The sequence below is a fragment of the Alligator mississippiensis genome, chromosome 9, assembly GCF_030867095.1.
Source record: "Alligator mississippiensis isolate rAllMis1 chromosome 9, rAllMis1, whole genome shotgun sequence".
Lineage (NCBI taxonomy): Eukaryota > Metazoa > Chordata > Crocodylia > Alligatoridae > Alligator > Alligator mississippiensis.
The window spans coordinates 41,961,491-41,986,746 of NC_081832.1; the positions used below are offsets into that span (position 1 = coordinate 41,961,491).

At 45.5% G+C, this 25,256-nt stretch overlaps 1 protein-coding gene across 6 annotated transcripts in view; it reads right to left on the bottom strand.

The window, feature by feature from the left end:
• Window positions 1–25,256, bottom strand: part of LOC102559534 (protocadherin alpha-C2) — a 267,699-nt gene that overhangs the window by 116,305 nt on the left and 126,138 nt on the right. For all 6 annotated transcript variants that reach the window (XM_059733379.1, XM_059733378.1, XM_059733381.1 and 3 more), the window contains exons 2-3: window positions 8,675–8,733; window positions 3,507–3,595 (exon numbers count right to left, since the gene is read on the bottom strand). In XM_059733379.1, the coding sequence (XP_059589362.1) occupies window positions 3,507–3,595; window positions 8,675–8,733 (148 nt within the window). The remainder of the gene's footprint in view (window positions 1–3,506; window positions 3,596–8,674; window positions 8,734–25,256) is intronic.

The following is a 25,256-nucleotide window of genomic DNA, read 5'->3' on the forward strand; positions in this document are numbered from 1 at the left end:
ACCCAACAACAGTGATGAGTGACCAACCATCTGGGAGAGCTGTATTAGGATTGTGCAAAACAGGCACAGAATGGGTACTCGCATGAGTGACTGGTGCCTCCTGAATCTGGGGGGGGGCACCTGCAGAAGCTGCGGACAGTGGTGGCCCTGTCGGGGGGCACCAGCTCTGCCAACAGCATCAGTGTCAGCCATCAGGGGGGCGCCGGCCCCATCGGGGGGGGGGGCACATGCACTCCCGTGCATTCTCTACCAGTCACCTATGGGATGACTAGGTACCTGACTTGAAAGAACCAGCCAGGTATTTAGAAATCTAAATTGCCTAAACCAAGCCAAAAAATAACTTGATACAAAGCTGTACCAGCAACTAGAAGAGCTCTATGTCAGAAATGAGGTCATGATCTGAGCTCTCAGTCAAGGCTGGCTAGTGGAGCTGAAGGCCTAAGGGAAACACACTGATTGTTAATATCCAAGTCTTATTGAAGCAACATTTTCAAATGCAGACTCAACTGTTTACACACCCTTTACAATGTGCACATGCCCACTATTCCTGTAAAGGCTTCGCCTGAAATAGGAGCACAGGCAAATTAAGTAATTTGAAACAAGGGCCAATTTTGTCTGTGATTTCCCAATCTGCTTATGCAGACAATCATTCTGCAGGTACAAATAGTGAGCACAATTATTCATTCATATTTTGCAAATGTAGATGTTAGCAAACTGTAGGAGTTCTACAGTTTTTAATCGGTCCTGATCCAAGCAAAAAAATATTGCATTTAAGTGAAGCAGCGGGGATGTTTTGCCTCAGGAAGGACTTACTTTATTTCCACCTTCAAAAATATCTTTTTATCTAGTTATTTGAGATTAAATTGAGAAACCCTTACTAAGACTGGTGAGTAGCCACTCGAGTGAGCAGCCCTGCTGATTTCAAAGTGAATCAAGGTTTTCTATTCTCGCCCTTTATTTTTATGAGGGTGTTTTAAAATTTCTGAAGTCAAAGAAGCCATTGCATTTGACAGCTGAGGATCTGTCCATATATTTATATGTATATTTAGAGAAAGGTCTAGACTGTCACATCCTTGCTTGGACATTCAGAGAAATAAGACTCCCTCTGCTTTCAGCTCATTTGCCTGACACTGCCCAGACTTGGACTCTGGCTGTAGCAGACAGCACACAGGGATTTGCTAACTATTCCTCACTGCAACAAATAGGCAAGTAGTTAGTAGAAAGGGGTTGGACAGTGAGAAGAACTCTGGCTTTCCAAGCCTCTACCTCCTCATTTATTCAGAGCTGGTATTGCCCTGTAAGGAATCCTTCTGTAAGGATCCTTCTCCACAGAAAAAGTAAAATAACTTAAGTCTGTGGAGGATGGAAGGAATGTTGGCTCTCAGGCCCTGAACAGGCATTCAGGCAAGCAATTTTCCACCCTTAAGAAAGTTTTCAAGAGAGAGAGCCATAAATGCATTCAACCTGCAACTGCCCTCTCTCTCCTATTTCTTGTGTGGCTTCTCAAGACTGAGTGATCCTGATCTGAGGAAAGCATAATGAACAGTGGCTGCTCCAATCATCCTATTCCCAGGGACAGTGAAGCAGTGAGGAAATCCTTGTTCCTCAGACCAGGGTCTCTGGTCTGGGGAGCTAGCAGGAAGCAGCAGGTGGCTACTTCATCCCTCCCCTCCTGAGTGCAGGAGCATCAGCACCCCATGCTTTCTTCCAACCAGAGTGACTTCAGACTTGGGAACGCACGGGAGACTTTGTTCATCACTTCACCTCCTCCCAGGACTGGGAGGAGATGAGCACTAGGTGCTTCCTGTGCCCCCAAGACTAGAGTGACATTGGTCTCTGGCAGGCATTTCCACACTGCTCAACTCCTCATGGTCCCTGGAAGGAGTTAAGCGGCAGGGAAGCATATACGAGTTTGTTCTCCCAGAAGAGACTCTCAGGAACAACCTCTACTGGGTTGGAGATGAGTTATTTTTCTCCCAGAACCACCAACTTTATTCCAGGAGAGATTGTGTGAATACCTGTAGCTTGTGGTTTCTAGTGGGAGAGCTGCAGTTCTCTCAGTAGAAATGAATGCCTGTATGTGGTCTCAGTCAAAATTCATCTTCTTATCTGTTTCTGGGATGGTACAGCTATTTGCAGTTCCTTACTTGGGGCAGACTGTGGGAATTTATTTCTTTTTTTTTTCTTGAAGTCCCCTGCTGAAACCCTAAAGTTCATCCCATATTTAATTAATCAGAGGGCTAAAATACTTTTTTTGTGAATTATTTCCAGTATCATTGCTTGCCATTTTGGCTTTCATTGTCCAATGCAATTTTTAGCTGAATTGAGCAGTGAAATATTTGTAACAAAAATGAAAACTGGTGCATACTTAATAAACTGAACCAGTGGCTGGTAGACTTTTCAAGTATTTCTGGTCTGATGTGGGCCAGGTGACTTCCATGGCATGTTAGTGGCAGATGACTTTATCTGCACCTGCACTGGGGTCACACCCCTAGGAGCTGCGCCTGCACTGTTATCATCTTCCCAGCCCCTTTACTCAGCTGGGGTATAGGTACAGCATCCAGCTAGTGGGGAAATACACCAGGGCCAGACACCTGGAAGCTGCATCCATACTGCTGCTACTTCTGTGCCACAGCTGGGAGGCAGGAGGGTAGGGGGCTAAGGAGAAGTACTAGCAGCATGGATATACTTTCTAGCAGCCCATCCTTGGTGCAACTCCCCACTGGCTGGAAGCTGTACCCATGCTGCAGCCGGGAGGGAGTATAGGGGACAGGGGGAAAGAAGCATCAGCTGCAAGGGCACAAGACACTTTACAGTGCAGTAGATTAATCTGCTGTGCAGTAAAGTGTCACTGGGAGCATCTACACAAGATGCTTACTGTCCATTAGTGTGGTGGTTAAAAACTGTGCTAACTGCCTATGGGACAGTGTTATTAGGCTAATGTGCAATAAGTATCACAAAATAACTGTGTACCAGCACTACTGTGCAGTAACTACTTACTGAACATTTAGTTAGTACTTCATTAAGCAACTACTAAACCTGTGGTCTCCAACCTTTTTATCATGAAGATCACTTTTTGCCAGCGCTCCCCCCGCCACCTGCCCCACCCCTGGCCCACCCCACCCCCTGCCCCCTACCACCTGGAAACATCTGAAGCCCCAGTTGGGGTGGAGGATGCTTGCCGGTGATAGGGTCACTTATGGCTTTCGACTGACTCACAGATTTGGAACTGATTTGGCTTAGAACACGAAAAATTCTCTTAATTTTTGTTTTTGTTGTTGTGCAGTAAGCCTATTTCAAATAAACAGCATGTATAGACTCACACAATGATGCTTTACTCTGCAGTTAATTAGTCTACTCCACAATAAAGCACATGTGTAGACATATCCTCAAAGAAGAAAGAGGAAAGTACATTTCAAATATCAAGAGTACCTCTTTTAAAAGGGATGTAGCCATTATATTTCCCACTATCCCATTAACAGATGAGAGTACTCTCAGATTCTAACCTGGTGTTGCACTGGAAACTGTTGGCCACTGCTGTTCAGGTCCTCCTGGTCCTCCTCGTAAGACTCCTGCCTCCTCCATATGCACAGCACTGAATAAATATACATATCGATTAGATCATACTGTTCCTATTTGTCTTGTTTCTGTACAACATTTGCTTTTCTGGGTATTCCTCTAAAGTCATAGGTCACAGTTGTTCATTATTGCACAAGCGATAATCAGGGATCTGGATTTTCTGTTCACTCAAAAATGTGGATTTTCTCCTTTAAAGGAGAAAAATGTGGAAAACCATGGGGTTCCCCTTGCAGGCTGGCAGAGTTCTAGCCTGCAAGGGGCTGTTTGGGGCTAGGGGAAGTGGATCACAAGGGGTGCCACATGCATGTATGCGGGTGCACACATGTCCCACAATACAGCCAGGAAGTGGTGGAAAACAGCTCCCTCAGCTGCCTGCAGGTAAGTCTGGAGCTACTAGAGGGCATAAGCAACATGGGGGCCAGCAAGGGGGCACATTGAGGCTCCCACAGTGAGGAGGGAATGGGACAGGATTGGCAGCTGTGACTGGGAACACTGCCCAGCTGGGGTGGTATGTGGGGCCTGGGTCCTGGGGCCAGGGCAGGAATGTGTGGCCATGGGGCCTGGCTGGTGAAATGGGAGGGAGCCACGGGTGGCTCATCCAGGGGCAATGAGGGGGCTGGCTCCCCCCTGCTGCATGCACTCCCAGGGAGCGAGGCATGGGGGTCCACATGCCCCTCCAGATTTATGTGTGGGTTGGGGGAGGCCCCCAGCTCCTACTGTCCTGCCCTCTCCCTGTGGGCCTTCATTGCCCAGGAGGCAGGACTCTGCATGGGAAGGCAGAGCAGGGCAAGGAGGCTTGGTGCTACCACCCCAATAAGAGCCCCACACCAGCTGCATTGCCATGGCCCAGCAGCAGCAGGGGTCACAACTCTGGGCCACCACAGCCACCCCCACTCCTGCCAGGCAGGCAGGGAGTGCCACGCCATGGCAGTATGGCTAGCACAGGGCTCCCAGTGGCAGTGGCAGTGGCAACAACACTGAGATTCTCTGCCCTCCCAAGTCAGGTCCCACCTGCTGGGCCTCAGAGGTCCCCAGGAGGAGGGCAGCAGGACAGGAAGCCCTAAGCCCCACAGCAGCCAGCCCACATCCTCCCCTGCCTCCCATGATCTCCTGTCAGCCCAGCTCTGGCCATGCCACCTGCAGGGAGGTGGGGTGGGCTCTGAGTTCTGTTCTGGCTGCAGCAGCCACCGCCTCCCAAGTGCAGCAGCTGGGGCTGAGCTGCTGCTACAGGGGAGGGCAGGGGGCAGGGGTCTGTAGGCCCTGGCCCTGATCGCATAGGCCTGGTAGCTGGGGGCCCCTTCCAGCAGGGCTGGAAGGGCAGGGGGCTGTAGTTCGGGAGTGAGGGGCATTGGTGGGGCCAGGGGCCTGTGGGTTGGGAGTGAGGAGCACCAGCAGGGCTGGGGGGGGGCTGTGGCTTGGAGTGAGGCATGAGAAGGGGCAGGGCACTGGCATATCAGGGCTGCTCAGCAACACAAAGCAGCAGGGGGGACAGCTGCAGCTGGACCTGCATATTGGTATGCAAAGGGGGCAAGGGGAACTCTGATTTTCTATGATAAAAAAACCAAAATCAAATGCCAAAATATATAGGTGTTTAGAATTTATTTTATTATAATGATTGAGGCACTGGTAGACTTCCAAGTTACTTTAAAGTTGTAAAGATATCAATAAAACATTGTGTTCACCTGATACATACATGCATACACACACACACACACACACACACACACAGAGTGGTGTTTCATTTTGAGCATGTAAAAACACAGATTTGGGGGTTTTTAATTGGGTATTTTTAAACAAAATAAACAGAATCCCTGGTGATAATGTAATAATGTATCATGCAAACACATTCTGCTAATGTGTTTTACAGCAAATATTTCAGTCCTCTTAAGATCTATAGAAAGTCTTTGTTATTTATTTGAATACTTCAATGCACAATTTCTGTGCCATTCATGTAATACACAAATACCGTCTTTACAAAATGGTTTGTTTTCATTAATGTGATGTAAAGTCAGTAACATGGCAGGTAAGTCATCAAATCCCTATTGTGTTTATGATGCCTTAGCATTGAAATAAATTGTTTCTGTCAGTCCTGGGCTTCTTTAAGCATGCATCTATTTATCAGCACGTAATCCAGTGCAATTTGCAGTACCTTACACTGATTACAGTACGCTTTTGGCAAGAAATTTAGAAAGAGAAATTAGACTTCTCAAACTACAAGGAACGTTAAGTTTTAAATAGTGTCACATGATGGAAACTCTGCCTTGAGACCAAATAATTTAATTGATGGATATCATCTATCATAAACATACAAGTGAATGATGGGGAAAAGCAGATGCCTGTAATTTTGTTTTTTAAAATGGAAAAGGCCTGTTCCTGTTCTTTTAAAAATGAGATCATCCCTTTCCCTGATCATGAAGATGACTTCAGTCAAAATCCTAGAGTCCTTATTCACCCTGTATTCAGAGCAAGTTCCTACGAATTACAGTGAGTTTCATTTCAGTTTGGGTTGAGGGACAATTCTGAAATTCAGTCAATTTATTTCTCATGATTAAAAAAAAAGGCAGTGTGACATTGTAATTTGCTGAGTACCTTAGCTCTGATGTAACAAAAAAGTAAATACAAGCTTAACATGAAACATGTAAATAGTCCCATTAAAGTCAGTGGAACTATTCCTATGTTTAAACCAAAATGTATGTTCAAGACTTGGCTACATTAGGGCCAGAGTGCTCTTTACCTTGGGTATGTCTACACTTTGCCTTACATCGCCATAGTGATGTGCTACGTCACCATATGGCACACTACAGTGACATAGTGATCACGTGAGTCTACACGGGATTGGCAGCTACTTTGCCGTAGTGGCATGCTCCTCCATTTTAGTGCAACACTACAAAATCTAACCAGGCGCCATGTGCACAACAGTACAGGCAGTCACTGCTCTGTGCTTTAGGTCTTGCAAAAGGAAGTACTAAAACATAGCACCATGGCAATGTCACCATACGGCAACATGTAGACATGCCCCTTTGTGCCCCAAATTAGGCTACTTGGTTCATCTTTATGAAGCTAAGTCAGTGGCCTTACTCAAAGGTGCTGAGTACCCAGAAGCTTCCATTTATTTCACTGGGAGATGCTACATGCTTACACCTATGGAAATCAGACCCCTTGTTTAGGTGCCTAAAAACAGGCATACAAATCAATATTTTAATGGCCTTTCACTGGCATTCAGGTGCCTTAAATTGCAGATAGTTACACAGTGGTTTTTAAAGGTAACAAAGTATGCATGTTATTTAGTAAATATTCAGAGCCAAGGAGTCTGGTAAATATGTGCTTCATTTAATGTTCTAGTAGATAAACACTGGATAACTTGAACGTCTGCATAACTTAATAACTAGTTTCACCTTGTTCATGCCAAAGCATCTCAAAGGTAATAGTCTGCAGAGAAATTTTGGGTGTGGAAGTAAAATTCAAACTGTGTAAATGTCAAAAATTGCTATCCTGTGACTACTTAAGTGTGTCAAAAAGAAATAGGATGTAACCCTCTGTTGATGCATCTACACAAGATCCTACGTAGTCATAGTGATGAGCTACAGTGACATTGCTCATCACTACGGCAACGTAGCATCAGCAAGCACTAACTGTGATGCTGCCACTACTGCGCAGTAGGGTCAAAAATGACCCATGTGCCACCAAGACTGCACAATACAAATGGGTACTGTGCAGTCATTTAGCACTTGTAGACGTGCCCTGTGTCCAGTTATTTTCAGTTTGTATTTGTTATGATAACCTCCAGATAAATTTGGAAACATAATTTATTTCCCTAAATCTGTATCTTTCTGTATTCTGCAAATTACCCCCTCCCACCCCCAAGTTTCAAATTCCACATAAATTACTATGGTCTTTTATTTACCTTTAATTTGTAATCCAGTTTTTTACTGATGTTACAATAGACCTAAGACTAAAAGTGGTTAGTTAATTGCTAAGGCAAAGAAAGCAAAGTTGTCATTTTATTTAGATGCTAACAAAACACTTTTTTTTCATTCTTTCCAAGATGTACTGAACAGAGAATTATAGTAGGACCTCAGTTTTAAGATTGGGATTTTCAGAAGTAGATCTGGACACCCAACTCATTTAAGTCTCCTTGAAATTCTCAATTTTACATGCTTGACAATATTATTTTAACCTTCTTAATCACCTCAGGTGCACTATGTGGTTAATAAACTGCCTATATGTGCAGCATTCCATTCCATCCAGGAAGAGCACACACCAACTGCTGCAGCTTCCGTAGCCTGAAGAAAGGATTTTTGAACCCGAAAGCTTGCTTAATAACTATTCTCCAACCATTTGGATTGGTCTAATAAAAGATATCAAATTCACCCAAGGAACCTTGTCTGCCTGTATGTGCAGCATACTTTTATGGTCATGAAAGGGAGTGGGTACATCTACATATGCCCCTATGGCACCATTGTTACTATGCTGTCATTTAGTACTTCCTTTTGGATTACAGACCGTACCTCACCATGCCTGTGGCACAGTTATTTTTAGCCACTATGTCGCCATAGTAATGCACTATAGTGAGGGAGTGTGTTGCTATGGCGACATAGCTATGGCATCATGGTTTGTGCCCATTGACACTACATCGCCATAGCGTATTCCTACGGCGATGAAGTGTCTTGTGTAGACACACCCAGTGGGCTGAAAAATGTATCAGTGCTGCATATGATGCAGTGAAACTTATCAGAATTGATGGTAACAGGAAGCTTTAATGTAAATGTAGATTATATTATCATAGTTTAATAAAGCAATCAAGCCTTGATAGTCTATGTATAAAGAAGTATGAGGTAAATGACATGAATGCTTAGATCACACAGTAATACAGTAATGAATAATGAAAGAGGCAATTAAAATGAATCCATAGGATTGGTAGATGTAATAGCTCAAGAGAAGAATTTTGGTGCTCCCCACATAGCATGCAGATTTTACCAGAGACACCTAATTTTAAAAAGTAATTAATTAAAAAAAATAGTCCTTTTCTGAAAGGGACAAAGATATAAACCAAGATATAAGGACACAGATATAATATGGGAAGCACAGTACATACCTTTGCATTCCTGCTCTTAGGGATGCAGAATAGCGCCAATCAGGATTGGGCTGTTTTGGCTATAAAAACAAAAAAGGAAAATAATCATTATAATGTTTTTAAAACCTTTAATAATATATGCATCTAAATACAAGTTTTTCTTTGGGGTTTTGAAATGTTTACATGTATATTATATCAAATGGCTCCATAAAGCTATTTAAAAACTTTATGCATTCAGACCTGCTAAATCTTTCTATTAATCTTAAGAAAATTTACATGAACACACAGATTGGTAGGCTATTATTTTTTCTATATTAAGATGTTTGGCCATGGGAAAATTATTAGTACTGAAAAATACACACATTTTTAGCTGGTAAAAGTAGACTACCTCTGCTCTCACCTGGAATGCATTTATCTGGATATGTACAAAATGCAGCCCCCATGAAAGGTATATTTATGGCTAGTCTGCTTGATATCAGCTTCTTGTTGGGGCTAGTGGACTGCAGAGGACTACACTAGATTCTATCAGGTTTGCAGACTGCAGCAGGTTTTTATTAGGCCTGTGCTAAGCAGCAAGAATTTGCTTTGGATTTAGATTTCGCCAATTAGGAGGGACAGTGATTTGATTCAGAGATTCGAATCACTGTATCCTGATTCATTTCAGCTGAATCAGATCTGAAGATTCAGTGCCTCTTTGGAGATTTGGCCATAGACTAAACAGGCAGCAGTCCTCACCATGCTGGACACAGCTGCCTCCAGTTGGTAAGTCTGTTGGGGTTGGCAGAGAGAGGAGGGAAAGGGCATGGGGGAGGGAGGGAATGGGGCTGGGACAAGCTGCCCAGCCAGGACGGGAAGGGGCGAGGGACTTGGGGAAGGGGGGTGGGGGTGCACAGGATGTGGGCGTGGCAGTGCTGGGAGCAGAGGCTATGTCCTACTGCCACTTGCCCAGCTGGGGTGAGGGGTGGGGGTGTGATGCAGGTACGGCTCACTACAGGTGGAAGGGAGCAAGTGGCAGCAGGGCATGGCCCCTGCTCCCAGTGCTGCCATGCCCACATCCCATTTTCCCCCTGTCCTGGCTGGGCAAGTGGCAACAGTGCCCACATCCTGCACCCCCCTCCTCTGGCTGGGTAAGGGGTGACAGAGCCTGCACCCCATGCCCCGCCACCCTGGCTGGACAAGCAGTGGCAGCGCCCCCCGCCCCACATCCCACACCCCCCACAACACATCCTGCACCCCCCAAACCCTGCAAGCAGCAGCAGGGCATAGCCCGCCACTTGTCCAGCTGAAGTGGGGGGCGCAGGATGGAGGCGCTGCATTGTGCACCCCCCACACCCCGGCTGGGAAAGCAGCATCAGGGCATAGCCCCTGCTCCCAGTGCTGACGCGCCCACATCTTGCACACACACCCCCCCCCCCGCCCTGCCACCCTCTCTGCCGCAGCTGGGGAACTTGTCCCAGCCCCAACTCCAGCCCCAATCCCTCCCTCCCCCATGCCCCTTTTCTCCCCCCTCCACCCACCACAACAGGCTTACCAGCTGGAGGCAACTGTGTCTAGTGTGGTGAGGACTGCTGCCTGTTTAGTCTATGGCCAAATCTCCAAAGCAGTGCCGAATCTTTTCTGAATCAATTCAGAGGCTTCTGATTCTATTCAGACCTTTTAATTGGTCTTCCAATTCAATTCAGATTCAGAGATTTGGCCGCCAAATTGGGCCAAACCTCCTCCGAATCAAGTTGGCTACCGAAGCTTCGCACAACCCTAGTTTTTATTGAAAGCAGAGATAGTCTTTCATAACACCAATAATTGCTGTCTTTTCCACATTGCTTAAAAAGCATAGAAACAAGAGGAAAAAACAGATAGCCATATTTCAACTAATAAAACTCAGCACATGCTGACTCTTTGAAGCATGACTTGCAATGTAAAGGTTATCTGAGAAATTCCAAGATGACTAAAACTTACTCCAGATGACTTTAATATAAAGTTTCTTACTGTTCTTTTTTACTGCAATAAGAATATTTATAAGTTTTAAAAACTAGAGCCAATATTTGAAAATTGGAGTGCTTAAAATTAGCCCTGAAATCCATATTTAAGGAAATAACTAAGTATGTTAGTTTCTAGGGTGGCTGAGCATTGACTTCATTTACAGTGGGCATGTCTACATGAGACGTTTACTACAGAGTTGACTAATTAATTCCATAGTAAACATTTCACATCTACACATACAGTGCTATTAGGCAAAAGTAAATGGACTGGAGTTTTTTACTCTGCAGCAGCACACGTGTACACACTGAAGTGGCTGGCTGGGGGAACAATGGTGCTACAGTGTACGGCTGCCTGCCAGCTGGCCCCGCACTGTAGCACCCTCATGCCCCAGCCATCCCCTCCCAGCATGTTGATCCAGGCAGGAGAAGCCCCAAGCTGGCAAGCTGATGCCCTGCACCCTGGCACAATGTGCTGTGGTTCCAGGCATGTGTATAAACATGTGTAAACTGCACTGGTGTTTATTGCATCACATTAATATTCACTTGTAGATGCACCCTTACAGTTCCAGATACACAAATAATATATGATAGTAATAGTGTAATTGTCCTGAAGTCATTGAATGCAGATCAGAAATTAATTTGGCCCTATTACTTTTTTAAAATGTATTGGATACCCTAAAATATTTAAAGCCAGTTCTGTCTTTCCTCCTGGGATTCATAGTAGGGCTGTGCAAAATGGCACCATTCTGTTTTGCCTTGTGTTTCGACGGTTCGAGGGAACAGTGTTTCGTCTCGAATTTCATTTTGAGTTGAAACAGCTGTTCTGTTCCATTCCATCGAAACAGAAAGGCTGTTTTGACACTGTTTTGAGTTTTGCTGGGGATGGGAAGTCAGCCCTGCTAGTGTGATCTAGCACAGGGCACCAGGAAGCAGCCCAGCTGGGCTGCCTCCCGCCACGGCGTGATCGAGCATGGGGGATGGGAAAGCAGTCCAGCTGGCCTGCCTCCCGCCCCTGGTGCAATCTAGCATGGGGCACCGGGAAGCAGGCCCACTGGGCTGCCTCCCGCTCCTGGTGTGATCCAGTGCAGGGCACCGGGAAGTAGCCCCACTTGGCTGCCTCCTGCCCCTGGCATGATCTAGCACAGGGCACTGAGAAGCAGCCCCACTGGGCTGCCTTCCACCCCTGGCGTGATCTAGCGTGGGGCACCGGGAAACAGCCCAGCTGGCACAATCTAGCACAGGGGAAACAGCCCTGCTGGGCTGCCTCTTGCCCCCAGTGTGATCTAGTACAGGGGATGAGAAGTCAGCCCAGCTGGACTGACTTCCCATCCCCAGCCTATGGTCAAACCGTTTCGACTTTTGAAACATTTCGACCAGCCTCGTTTTGTTTCAAGGCTATTTCAAGGGCCTTTGTTTCATTCCAATTTTGCTGTTTCAACCTCGAAATTGGTCGAAACAGTGTCAGAATGAAACAGCCGGTGAAATTTCTTACAGCCCTAATTAATAGTATGTTTTCTTCTGAATCAATAAGTTTTATAAAAATAGAAATATAACAATACTAACATATTCTTAGGGCTGTGCAAAACACCATTGCTTTGTTTCAACGGCTGTTTCACCTTTTCGAAGGGACAGTGTTTTGTTTCATCATTTCATTTAGTTTCAAAGCACTGTCCCATTTAATTAAACGAAACTGTCCCATTTCGTTTTGCTGTTCCGATGCGTTTTGACGTTTTGCCCATAGGCTATAATGGGGAATCATGAAAATGCCTAAAACTTTGTCGTTTCTTGCCTGATTTGCATGAAAATTGCAGGGATGGTAGACCCTTCTGAGGGCACAAAGCTTGCCAAGGTTCAAGGAGATAGATGCAGAGGTTTCTGGGAAAGTGCACCTCAAACTCTTCAAAACACAACTCCTGACACTTGCCAGCAGCAGCAGCCTCCTCTCATCTGGCAGGCAGATCTGGGGGCCCGCACCCCCAGGAAGAGTCTGGCACAGCCCTGCAGCCCTCCTGGGGGTGCAGGCCCCTGGATCTGTGCACCAGATGAGAGAAGGCTGCTGCTGCTGCCTGGGACCAGCACTGAAGCCAAGTAAGCTCAGCTTCAAAACTCAAAACGTTTTGAAACTTTCAAAGCAGACAAGGTTCCTTGGGTGAATTTGATATCTTTTATTAGACCAACCCAAATTGTTGGAGAATAGTTATTAAGCAAGCTTTCGGGTTCAAAAACCCTTCGTCAGGCTAAGGACACTGCAGCAGTTGCTGCGTGCTCTTCCTGGATGGAATGAAAAGTAAAGAAGCCAGGGGCTGGGCTGGGGAGTCAGTTGCCAGGCAGATTATAATGTATCAAAAATCCAATGTCTATGTTTAGTCCCTGATCTCTAGTATCCAGCAGGTTGATGAAATGGAGCTCATAGGCTCGTCTCTGGGATGTGTTGTGTAAATTTCCCTTGAGGATCAGGACTGAGAGATTGGAGAGAGAGTGGCCCTCCTATGAGAAATGTGCCCCCACCAGTAATTGGGTGTTTCTGTCTTTGATGGATTTCCGGTGTGCGTTCATTCTAGTGCACAGTTGTTGTCTGGTCTCTCCTACATATCTTCCATCAGGGCATTTGGTGCACTGGATGAGGTATACTACATTCCTGGAGGTGCAGCTGTAAGATCCTGGGATGCTGATGGACCCCACAACAGAGCCATCAGCATCCCAGGATCTTACAGCTGCACCTCCAGGAATGTAGTATACCTCATCCAATGCACCAAATGCCCTGATGGAAGATATGTAGGAGAGACCAGACAACAACTGTGCACTAGAATGAACGCACACCGGAAATCCATCAAAGACAGAAACACCCAATTACTGGTGGGGGCACATTTCTCATAGGAGGGCCACTCTCTCTCCAATCTCTCAGTCCTGATCCTCAAGGGAAATTTACACAACACATCCCAGAGACGAGCCTATGAGCTCCATTTCATCAACCTGCTGGATACTAGAGATCAGGGACTAAACATAGACATTGGATTTTTGATACATTATAATCTGCCTGGCAACTGACTCCCCAGCCCAGCCCCTGGCTTCTTTACTTTTCATTCCATCCAGGAAGAGCACGCAGCAACTGCTGCAGCGTCCTTAGCCTGACGAAGGGTTTTTGAACCCGAAAGCTTGCTTAATAACTATTCTCCAACAATTTGGGTTGGTCTAATAAAAGATATCAAATTCACCCAAGGAACCTTGTCTGCCTATATCCTTAGACCAACACGGCTACAACCTAAACCCTTGAAACTTTCAAAACATTTCATGTGCCCTCATTTCATTTTGAAGCTTTTTCAAAGCCTTTTGTTTCATTTCAGTTTTGCTGTTTCAAACTCAAAATGCATTGAAACAGCTTTGAAATGAAACACCTGGCAAAATTTCTCACAGCCATACTAGCTATCTAACCAGCTATCTCAATATTTGTATGCCTCCCATCATCATCTGAGTTTGAGTAACTATTTGATAAACTGTAGTTTAGCATTCTTTACAATCTGATTTAAACAAAAGAGAATTTCTACCTACTGCAACAATGTATTTAATATCTGTGTTTACAACTTCATTCAAATTCAGGCTCAGATTTTCTGTTCTGCCCATTTCTGCTGAGTTTAACAGAAAAGGATCTTGTAAAGTAATAATTTGCGGATTCCAGTACCCTTTGGTGGTTTAATCTGGTCTGGCCCTGGACCCAAGCCTACTGTACTTTAAAGAAGAACATTAGGGTTGCTCCCCAGTTAACCAGCTAATAGTGGTCCTCAAGGGATCATCCACCAAAGAAGGATTGTCTAAAAGCAACACATCAGTCAAGCTTTCCCTGTATTTACTTACCTCTTACACCAGGAATATGGAGGGTGGGAGGCTGATACAAGACCTACCTATTCTGGCTTTTCTTCTGCTGGGGACTCCCCTACATCAGAGGAATTCCTAGCTAGGGAAGTGGAGCCAGTTTCTACTCTCGTTGTATTGGGAATGGAGTGAGTCAATGAACCAGGGCCTTTGAATTATATGAGTAGAAAGCAGTAGCATAAGGAGTAGAAATATTCCTATATTATCAAATAAAACACATATTGATTTAGGGTTATAGCTCAGAGGTAGAATGAAGGAGAAAAATAAAAGCAGGAAAAAGGGGGAGAGACTATCATACTGATACATCCATAGATGATTTTTCTTCCCTGCCATAAGAGTCAGAAATTTTCTTTATTTATATGAAAGCTTGAGTTCTGCAGCTTGTGAATCTGTCATGCAAACATGATAAATTAATCAAATAGGCTGAATTTAATCCACAAGCAGATGTTAACACCTTTGATTTAAGTGTAATATTAATTATTTACATTAATAACATACGTAAGTTTGGCATTCATGAAAGTTGTTTGCTCCAAGAGCTGTACTGGAACAATCTAAAACTTTTAGGGCTACACCCAGTTACACAAAATTGACTCTTTGTTCAACTTAGGCCTTACAAAAATGGAGGACTTATGACAATGACAGCTGTTCCAGTAGGCCTGAAAGCTGCTTTAGCAAAATGCTTAGCATAACCAATGCCATTTTATGCCCTGAGATAATTAATTGAATAAAGCAGAGCAGTGGATTACAGTTGTCACATCTACACGTGCGCTTTACTGTGGAGTAGACTAATTAACTTCAGTGTAAAGTATCACTATCTCCACGTGCAATGTTATTAGGCTGCAGTAAACTAATTAACACCACAATAGAATAGTACTGTCCCAGCCCTGGGCTCTGGGTGGACTTTTTTACAGAGGAGTATTTAATTATGGTTCAATGCACGTGTAGATGCTGACTACAGGTATAAATTGCTCCCGGTCAATGCAGGTAGCAGGGGGCCAGAGGCCTGCCTGCCTGCCACCTAGACTCATGGTTCCATACTTTCAGGACCCTTGTGCTCCAGCCAGCCCTTCCACAGCCCAACACCACCACCCAGAGCCCAGGGCAGAGCAGGGCAAGAGCAGCTCTGGTGTAAACAACTCCACCCCAGCTCAAATTGCTGCTGCCCCAGGTGCATATATAGATGATGTGCCCGGGGTTAGTTTATCTTAACTTAAGCTGCTTTGGAGTTTATTGCTTTGCATTAATTGCATGTGTAGACACACCCAGTCTAAGGTAACCTGTGTATGTCTACACGAGATGTTTACTGCAGTTGACTAATTAGCTGCACAGTAAATGTCTTGGCATCTGCACTGCACCCCTAGTAGGGTGGAGTAAACTAATTTAATCCCCAGCGGGATAGTACTTGTCAATACAAGTACTATCTTGCTGTGGAGTGAAAAATCCACAGCAGCGCATGAGTAGATGCTGGAGGGGCTGGCTGAGGCATTAAGATGCTTCAGTTCAGGGGCTGCCTGTTGGCTAGCCCCACACTGATGCTCTCTCATGCCCTAGCCAGCCCCACCACAGTATGTTAAGCCAGGAGGAGCAACTGAGGCCCCGTGCCAGCCAGGGCTGTTCTGACCCAGCTCCGTGTGCTTTGTATGAATAAACTCTGGATCTTATTGCTCCAGAGTTAATTGATCCTAGGAACACATTCAAACAGCAGGCCCAAGAGCAATAAACTCCAAAGCAATAAGCCCTAGAGTTTATTTGTGCCCCCTTTTTTGAAACCGATATCAACAGAAAGTTAAAGAAGTGGTTAAACAGTCCAAGACCGCAAGGAAACAAATGACCATTGTAAAAGATAATTGGTGGGTATTTGTGCAAAAGGCACATACCATTAAGCCAGAGGTTTTCAACTTTTTAAAATAAGTGTACCCCCAGTGGCCCCCTTTTTAATAAGTGTACCCTCAGGGGGTTGGCAAGTGGCTAGATGCAGAGTGGAAGTGGGGGGGTGAGTGGCCGGATGTGGAGTGAAAGGGGGTGGTGAGTGGCTGGACGCAGAGTTTGTGTATGGCGGGGGGGGGGGGGGGGGGGCAAGTGGCTGGACATGGATTGTGGGGGAGGGGGAGTGGCGAGCAGCCGAATGAGGAGCAGGGTTGTGGCAAGCAGCAGAGCAGTGGCAGCACAGTGTCTGTATGACCTTGCTCTTGCCCCACCCCAGCCGTGCTCTTGTGAGGCAGTAGCATGCGGTGGCAGCACTGCATCCCCACCTGCCCCTGCATTCCCCTTGGGACCTTTCAAAGTACCCCCAGGGGTACACATAACCCTGGTTGACAACCCCTGCATTAAGTAATGAAAAAAAAATATACAACTTACTAAACACAAGTGATGCAAACTGAACAGCTAAAAGGTATGCAACTAAGCACAAAAAAGCATGTGGAAAAAGCTGATCAGACAAATGGTGAAACAAAATTATAATCATAGCAATTGCAACCCTAAGTCAAGAAACCACATGGAACACAGGACTTGAACAAAAAGCAACTATAAAACTGCCTAACACCCTAAGAAACGATATAAAATGCAAACAGAGGCATTATGAATTTGAAGAGAAGCCTGAAGTCAAGAAGACAGCAGCTCAGGCAAATCCTAGTGTGGTGACAGATGCCTAGCCAGTTGAAATCACTGTATCCAATTGGAAGGCTTATATAAGAATATCTGACTTATCAAGATATCAAGAGTATTGACTGCTATGGTTTGCTTAGAAGTTAAGTGTTGCATTTAAAGCCTTGCTTAAATATTGGTATTGCTTATGTGTTCAATAAATTGTAATTTGAGACTGGAATAGTCTCACCAATCAATTCATTTCCAGTCACTCCACCCCTTAACTAAATTTAGTATATCTTCCCCCTGCTCCAGGTGAACTAGAACAGAGGTTCCCAACCACCCAGTACTGGGCTGGTACCAAGCCGTGAAGGGCTGACTGCCAGGTCGTGGCATGAGCCCCCAGCTTGGACCCCTGTTTGTGTGCCCTGGCAAGCAGCTTCTGGGGTCACAGCTGAGCTTCCAGGGTTAAAGTTGGGCATCAGGGCACTGCTGGGAGGGAGGCAATGATCTCCATGCATCCTGTCCCACTCCCACCAGGCCACAGTAAAAAAATGGTTGGGAATCACTGAACTAGAACACTGTATGCCACGGGCACTAAGGGAATAGTGGAAAGCCTTTGTATACAGAATAAAATGCAAAATTTTCTAATCTCTGTGCTTAGTAAGGGGGAGGTGAAGGGTTAGCATTCTGGTCTGGGGTAGAACATAAGGGGCGCAGACAGAAGTGACAATTTGTGTCCGATCTGGCCACAGAAAGCCTATAGCCATGACCAAACACAAGTGCACAGCTGCAGACAGCTTCAAAAATGGCCAATCAAGTGAAAATCTGAACCCTTCTTGCATGAGAGATCAGATGAAGATGTTTCAAAACAAAGCATCTTATGTAACTTGTGTCTGTGCTGCCTGCTATCACTGTTTTTAGAATGGGAGGGGGTGGAAAGGGAACAGGAGTTCAGTCTGGGCTTTTTTCAGCCCCTGCTGGAGAGTGAGGTGGGTGTATTGGTGTTCCCCTGAGGTGGAGGGGCTCCAATTTACCCACCTCACCCTCCAGCGCTGGTTGGGGAGCCCTTAGAATGAGCTCCCTCTGGTCCCTTTCCCCTCTCCCATTCTGAAACAGGGACAGGCTGGGAGAGAGGAGAGACCATTTGTCAGGGAAACCCTCTACAGGCTCCAGCCAGAAGCCAGATTCCACTTCCACACCGGAACCAACAGTGACCTTTTGTTTGGTCCAGGGAATCATTGTAACTCAGAATGCTTCCTGAAAACCATTTTCAGTTACAGCAGGGAGCTGCACCTGCCTCTACCTAAGAAGTGCCATACTGTGTCAGAAATGCCAGGGAGAGCATTGAACCAGATATCTCTAGAGTGATATCTCCTCTATTCAATATATCCCTAGCATCTACCATTATTGGTTTGCCATACCAAAGAAAACATCTCCAGCCATTCTGTTCACTACCCATTGTGAATTTATCCAGTACCTTTCTTGAACCTGGCTATGCTATCTTCCTCCATCACCTCCTCTGGCAATTAATTCCAGAAGCTAACTCAATGTTGCATTAAAAAATAGGGCTGTGCGAAATTTCACCAGCTGTTTTGCTTCAACGCTGTTTTGACTTGTTTCAAGCTCAAAATAGTGAAATTAAAATGAAACAGAAGGCTTTGAAATAGCCTCAAAATAAAACAAGGCCAGTTGAAACATTTTGAAAGTTTCGAAAGGTTTCAAGCTTCAAAGCAGCAGCCCAGCCACGTGGTGGGGGGCAGGGGAGAACCAGGGCTGCAGACCCATGTGGCTCAGCCCTGGCTTTCCCTGCCTCCCACCAAGGGGCTGTGCTCCCCAGGGCTGGTGGAGCCAATTGGAGTGCAGCGCCCGCTATGCCTGCCTCCCAAAGCCGGCCTGTGCTCTGATAGGCTCCACCAGCCCCATGGAGCTCAACCCAGTGGTGGGAGGCAGGCAGAGCCAGGGCTGTGCTCCGCCTCCTGCCACCAGGCTGCATTCCACGGGGCTGGGAGCCACTGGATGCTGAGCTCGGTAGAGAGGGGAGGGGTACAGACCTGGGGCTGCACTCTGCCTCCCTCCACCGGGCTGCAAGTCACTGGGAACCCGCCCGGTGGAGGCAGGTGGAGTGCAACCCGGGGGCTGCACTTTGCCTCTGCGTGGCTCGGTTCCCAGCCACTTGCGGCCCCCTGGAACTGAGCCCAGTGGGGTGTAGTGGAGCACAGCACCAGGGCTGTGCTCTGCCTCCCTCCACCGGCTCAGTTCCCAGGGAGGCGGCAGCAGCAGCCTTCCGCCTGCACCCCTGGGGGGGCTGAAGGGCTCTGCCGGACTCCTCCCCAGGGTGCTGGCCCTAATCTGCCTGTGATCAGAGGAGGCTGCTCCTCCTCCAGTTTTGTCCTTATTATAGCCTGGGCAAAACATTGAAACAGAGTCAAAACTTTGAAACTGTTTCAACGAAATGGAACAGTGCTTTCAAAAGAAAACTAAACTTGAAACAAAACACTGTTCCATCAAAACACCAAAACACAAGTTGAAGCAAAACAGTGCTGTTTTGCACAGCCCTATTAAAAAGTGCTTTCTCTTGTTAGTTTTAAACCTGTCACCTACTAATTTTCACAGGCCAAGAGTAACATCTCAGAGTAACATAAACAGCTAACATATAGAACAAGGATTACTGGGAGGGGTGGGGGAGGTTGATTTTTTTAACTAAATATCTGCTATGTATACAACATGTCTAGTAACTGCTTTAATTTTTTAAGTCTTCACAGAAGTTAAGAATCAACAGCACAGATGTAATGACAGGGCTGGATGCCCAGGACAGCTACCACACACACGAACAGCAGTGACTGCTAGTTGCCACAACACCACCTGTGCAACTGTGTGACTGTGGGAGCAGCTATTTTTTTCCATCCCCCAACGAAGTCAGCACTTAGAGCAGCCGCCCCACTTGCCCCACCCTAATCATGCCACTGATCAACAGAAAGATTCATGGGTATGACTTAGTATAACTATGGGTAACAGAATCTAACTCTTAGCTTTTATAACCCTGTATTTTTACTGTGTGGGACCAGGCAGTAGCTTACATGGCAGCAGCTTTCCATTGCCTAGGACTACCCTCACTCAGTTGTATTGGCCACTGAAGAACTGGGTGAGGGTACTGAAGAAGCTCATTAAGAAATACAGCTTCATCTCTCTCCTGTCATTTTTCTCTCATCACAAACCAATTGCTGGCAATGTCAGTAGGAGCAAAAGAAATCAATGCTGGCATCTGTTTTGCTGCATCACTGCTAACATTCTGGTACTATGACAGAATTTACATCCATAAGTTACCGGTCCCTCTGGTCCCATGAGAAAAGGCAGCTGAGTAGGAATATTATTTTAAACCTAATTTGATATGTGTATTCTGTATTTTATCATAGATGCAGAACTGCATTGCTTTGTATGATCCATATAAGACTACATAGAACTAGCTGTTTAAAAAAATCAAACCCCATATTAATACAGCCAAATTAGATATAAAATGCAGTATATAAAATCAGAATCATGGTATCAAAATGACATGTGAGCATAACAATAGCTAACAACAAACTGGTTCAAAATTTGGAAGCTTGGGGCAGAATTCTGTTTCTCTTTGAACCTAAATGGCAGTTTGCTAGCCTGGTAAGAGGGCTTTTTGGCACTTACACAGTTCGCTATTTTATTATGTCTGCAGTATGGATGCATAAGTGAATACTGGATGCATAAATGAAATATTAACATACTCAGTAAGCTATGCATTGGCTGGTCAGGTATGCAGTTATGTACAGCATATCTGAACATATGTCCTGAGAAAAGCCAGGAGGAAGAAAAAAACTTACCCATGTTCTAGCCCCAGTAGCTGAGTGGCTAGGACATTATTACAGGAAACAGAAGACCCACATTCTAGGTCCCCACCACCCCAAGGAAGCCTGAACATACATCTCTCTGACTTCCCAACACAATGCTGTAACCACCAAGCCACAGATCAAGCATTATCCAGTATTCTTCTTGAAGCTGGGCCACTGTATTTACCCTGCATTTACTAGTCATTGACTAAATGCCTACAGTGCAACATAAAAGTTCCTGTCCCACCAGGAACAAGGGTAAAGATTAGAACACAGGTTCTATTTTCTTCCAGGGAAACTGCCATCTTAGTGAGCCACAAAATCTTTCACTTGCTTGTTTCCTCCTGGCCCCACATATCTCTCTTTCAATGGTGCTCAGGGAGCCAGCTTCAAAAGGTATGCTAGACAGCAGTTTGGATAATATCTAACCTGTGGTGTGCTGGTTAAAGCATTGTGCTGCGAAGGCAAGGGCAGAAATAGATGTTGCTGAATGAAGTGGATTAGCTGTGCTGTGATGTGTCATGGTACAGCTGATCCACCTTACTGGACAAAACACACATTGCCCCTTGTCCCATCCTTAATGGTGTAGGACAAGAAGTAATGTGATCTCCCCATTTACCATGCTCAGCCAGACCTGGTGCAAGTCTGGATGGGTGGAGGAAGTGGAGTTTTCCTTGCCCAGCCAGACCTGAGGCACAGGTCTGGCAGAGTGGGGAAAGTGCCACAGGGGTAATAGACATCTGTTACAATTAAGCAACAGACTCTATTACCACTTTTTGTTGTACCACTGACTACCAATATATATATACCAAAGGGTATTAACATCTATTTGCTCAACATTTTTGCAGCCATAAAAAATCTTATGGAGGCACAAATGAGATGTCAGATGACCCCTGTTTCCACCCAAAGAAAGGAGTTTAAAACCTTCTCTGGGTGATGGGCCATATAACCTGGGCCTCCTGTTTCCTAAATGAGTGCCCTAACTACTCCGTTATTGGGGCTAAAACATGGGAGGGCCACCATTCTGCAGCATCTAGCACATTATTTACAGGTTTGTGCCCAGCTACAGTTTTGTGACTTATGTATCTACAACAGGCATGTACATATAGCTAGATACTTACCCAAGCAGCATACACCATACTAGCTATGCTCAGTATGCTCATACACATACACATCCACACCGAAGGGATAATAGCATGAAAAACTGTGTGTAAAAGCCAAAAGGGCCACTTATGTGGGCACACTTACATGAAACACTGACTGTCCAGTAGCTAAAAAACACTGCACAGTAGTGTGTCACAGCACTGACAGTGCTAATACACTACTGCACGGTATTATTAGGCTACTGTGCAGTAGCATCCCCTAAAAGACCTTTTCCAGTCTACTGTGCAGTAACTGGCTACCGTGCATTTACTTAGCACGTGCTAATACAAGTACTAAATAAATGCACAGTAATGACTGCACAGTAGCGTCTCATGTAGATGCACCCTGTGACTACAAAACTGCCATTTAGGCAAACAAAATAAAACAGTGTTCTACATTCATCTGTCCTATATCTGTGTCATACATGATCCACCTCCACCCAACAGGACCTGTGATACACCAGTACCATTTCCAAAAAATAATCCTAGAAGAATCAAATGGTCAAGGATTTGGCAATGTGATATGGACCTTTACACTTACAGATCACAAAATCAAATCTGTCCTGGTTCTGTAGATATTTGGTTTGTCACCATCTTACTGACATGGGATGGACAATGTAAAACAAGCTGGTAGTATAAGCAGTAGGCCTGTGCGAGTCAGCAGTGATCCAAGCCGGCTTTGGATCCAGCTGCTTCAGATGCCAGGGATCCAATCTGGAGCTCTGGACCAGGTTTCTGCTTCGATCTGGCTGAAGTGGCTCCGAAGCTCCAGAGCTGCCTCGGAGATCCGGCCATAGGGTATAATGGGGAATCAATGAAATATCTATAACTTTGTAGGTTTTTTTGTCTGATTTGGATTAAACTTGCAGGTGGTAGCCTATGCTGAGAGCATGAAGCCTGCCAAGTTTCAGGAAGATCAGTGCAGGGGTTTGGGGGAAACTGTACCCCAAATTCTTGAAAACAAAACTCATTTCACGTCTTTGTGTTACACCACAGGGGGTTGAAAACTGCAAGGGTGGTAGCCCCTGGTGAGGCCACAAAGCCTGCCAAGTTTCAGGAAGATCGGTGCAGGGTTTTGGGGGGAACTGTATCCCAAATTCTTGAAAGCAAAACTCATGTTACGTCTATGTGTTACAACACAGGGGGGTTAAAACTGCAGGAGTGGTAGCCCCTGGTGAGGCCACAAAGCCTGCCAAGTTTCAAGAAGATCGGTGCAGGGTTTGGGGGGGACTCAAGCTGTGGACAGGCAAAATTCGTGACATAGATGACCCTGTGTGTGTTAAGGCACAGCGGGGTGAAAACTGCAGGGGTGGTTGCCCCTACTCAGGCCACAACACCTGCCAGCTGTTGAGGAGATCAGTGCAGGGGGGTTCTGGAGCCCTGCACCCCTATCTACCGACAGACAAAACTTGTGCAACTGACTGTCTCTGGGTTGGAGCAGTTGATTGTCTGTATTGATTATTTCCTCTCCTTAGTCTCTGGTTTTGTAGGTGTTAATTGATGGTAAATAACTGGCTACATTAGCTAGCTACTGTGTATTGAGCTGGTCCCTGAGTGAGTCATGATTGATTGGTAACTGGTAACACAGTAGCTTAGCAGCCAGGCCTTCAGTAGTATCTCCCAGGCCCCAAGACAGACAGAGTTGCACAAGCCCCCATGTCATGAGTTTTTGTCTGTCAGCAGCTAGGGGTGCAGGGCTGCAGAAGCCAGAAACCGTGCACCCATCTCCTTGACAGCTGGCAGGCGTTGTGGCCTCAGCAGGAGCCACCATCTCTGCAGCTTTCACCCTGCTGCGCCTTAACACACACAGTGTCACCCATGTCACAAGTTTTGCTTGTCCACAGCTTGAGGTGCAGTTCCCCCCAAACCCCTGCACTGATCTTCTTGAAACTTGGCAGGCTTTTTGGCCTCATCCAGGGCCACGACCCCCTGCAGTTTTTACCCCGTCATGTAACACATACACATGACATCAGTTTCAAGAATTTGGGGTGCAGTTCTCCCCAAACCCCTGCACCAATCTTCTTGAAACTTGGCAAGCTTCATGCTCTCAGCAGGGTCTTCCATCCCTGCATGTTTCATCCAAATCACACAAAAAACAACCAAGTTATAGATATTTCATTTTTTCCCCATTATACCCTATGGCCGGATCGCTGAAGTGGCTCAGAAGCTTTTCCAAAGCACTTCGGAAGCTCCAAAGCACTTCAGAAAGCCTAATGAAGCCAGCACTTCAATCCAGACATGCTGCTTTGGATGCCAAAGCGTCCGAAGCTTCTCCAGATCTGAAGCTCTGTCCGAAGCCTAATAAGCGGACTTCCCAGAGGACACGTGTTCACATTATAAAAAAATAGCATTCTTTTAAAAAGGCTGTCACAAGCCATGTTGAGTATATGATGATGTGCAGTGTCAAGCTTCACTCTGTGTGGTATTGTCTTCTTTTAAGGAAAGGTTTGTGACCAGCTACCCCGTTCAGGCATCTTTGCTATAAACATAGCTAACTCTCTAATCCAATTACTCTGGAAGGCCCTGGGAAAGGGCCATTGGCCACTTCTTTTACCTTTGCCAACAGCCCTCATGAGAAGGAAAGTATGATAGGATATTTTCTTCACACATGCTTTAGGTGGGAGCAACACTGAGCCACCAGCTGCTTCTGTCAACAACAACTTTTCTGCCTGGCCAAAAGATAGCTTATAAAATGCTGTGATACCCTCTGGAAAACTGAGTCAAAATCTGTCCAGTTGCTTACACTGGTAGTCACCACTGCATTGTCTGAATACTTCATCACAGAACCTTGCTAGCACTAATGCTGCTAAGATCATGAGTTAAATTGTGCCAACCAGGGAACTAGCAAAAAACCCAAAGGATTTAGGTGTCCAATTAACCTATTTTACCGCTCAGAGAATATGAATATTTGCCACAAAAATACAGTCATATTAGCAAAGCAAATGTTACTAAAGAAAAGTAAATGCAAAATTTCACCCAAATATTTTAAAGTGGCGTAGTATGTATCCAATTTAACAACCATTTGGCCAAATCACAAGCAGACACATTTTAATAAAATAAATCTGTACTTTTAAAATATCTTCCTGCAAACACTTTCATGTTAACTGAGATTCTGGGCAACTCAAGGATTTGGTTTTTAGATCATGAGGATGTGTTTTATTATGTTTCA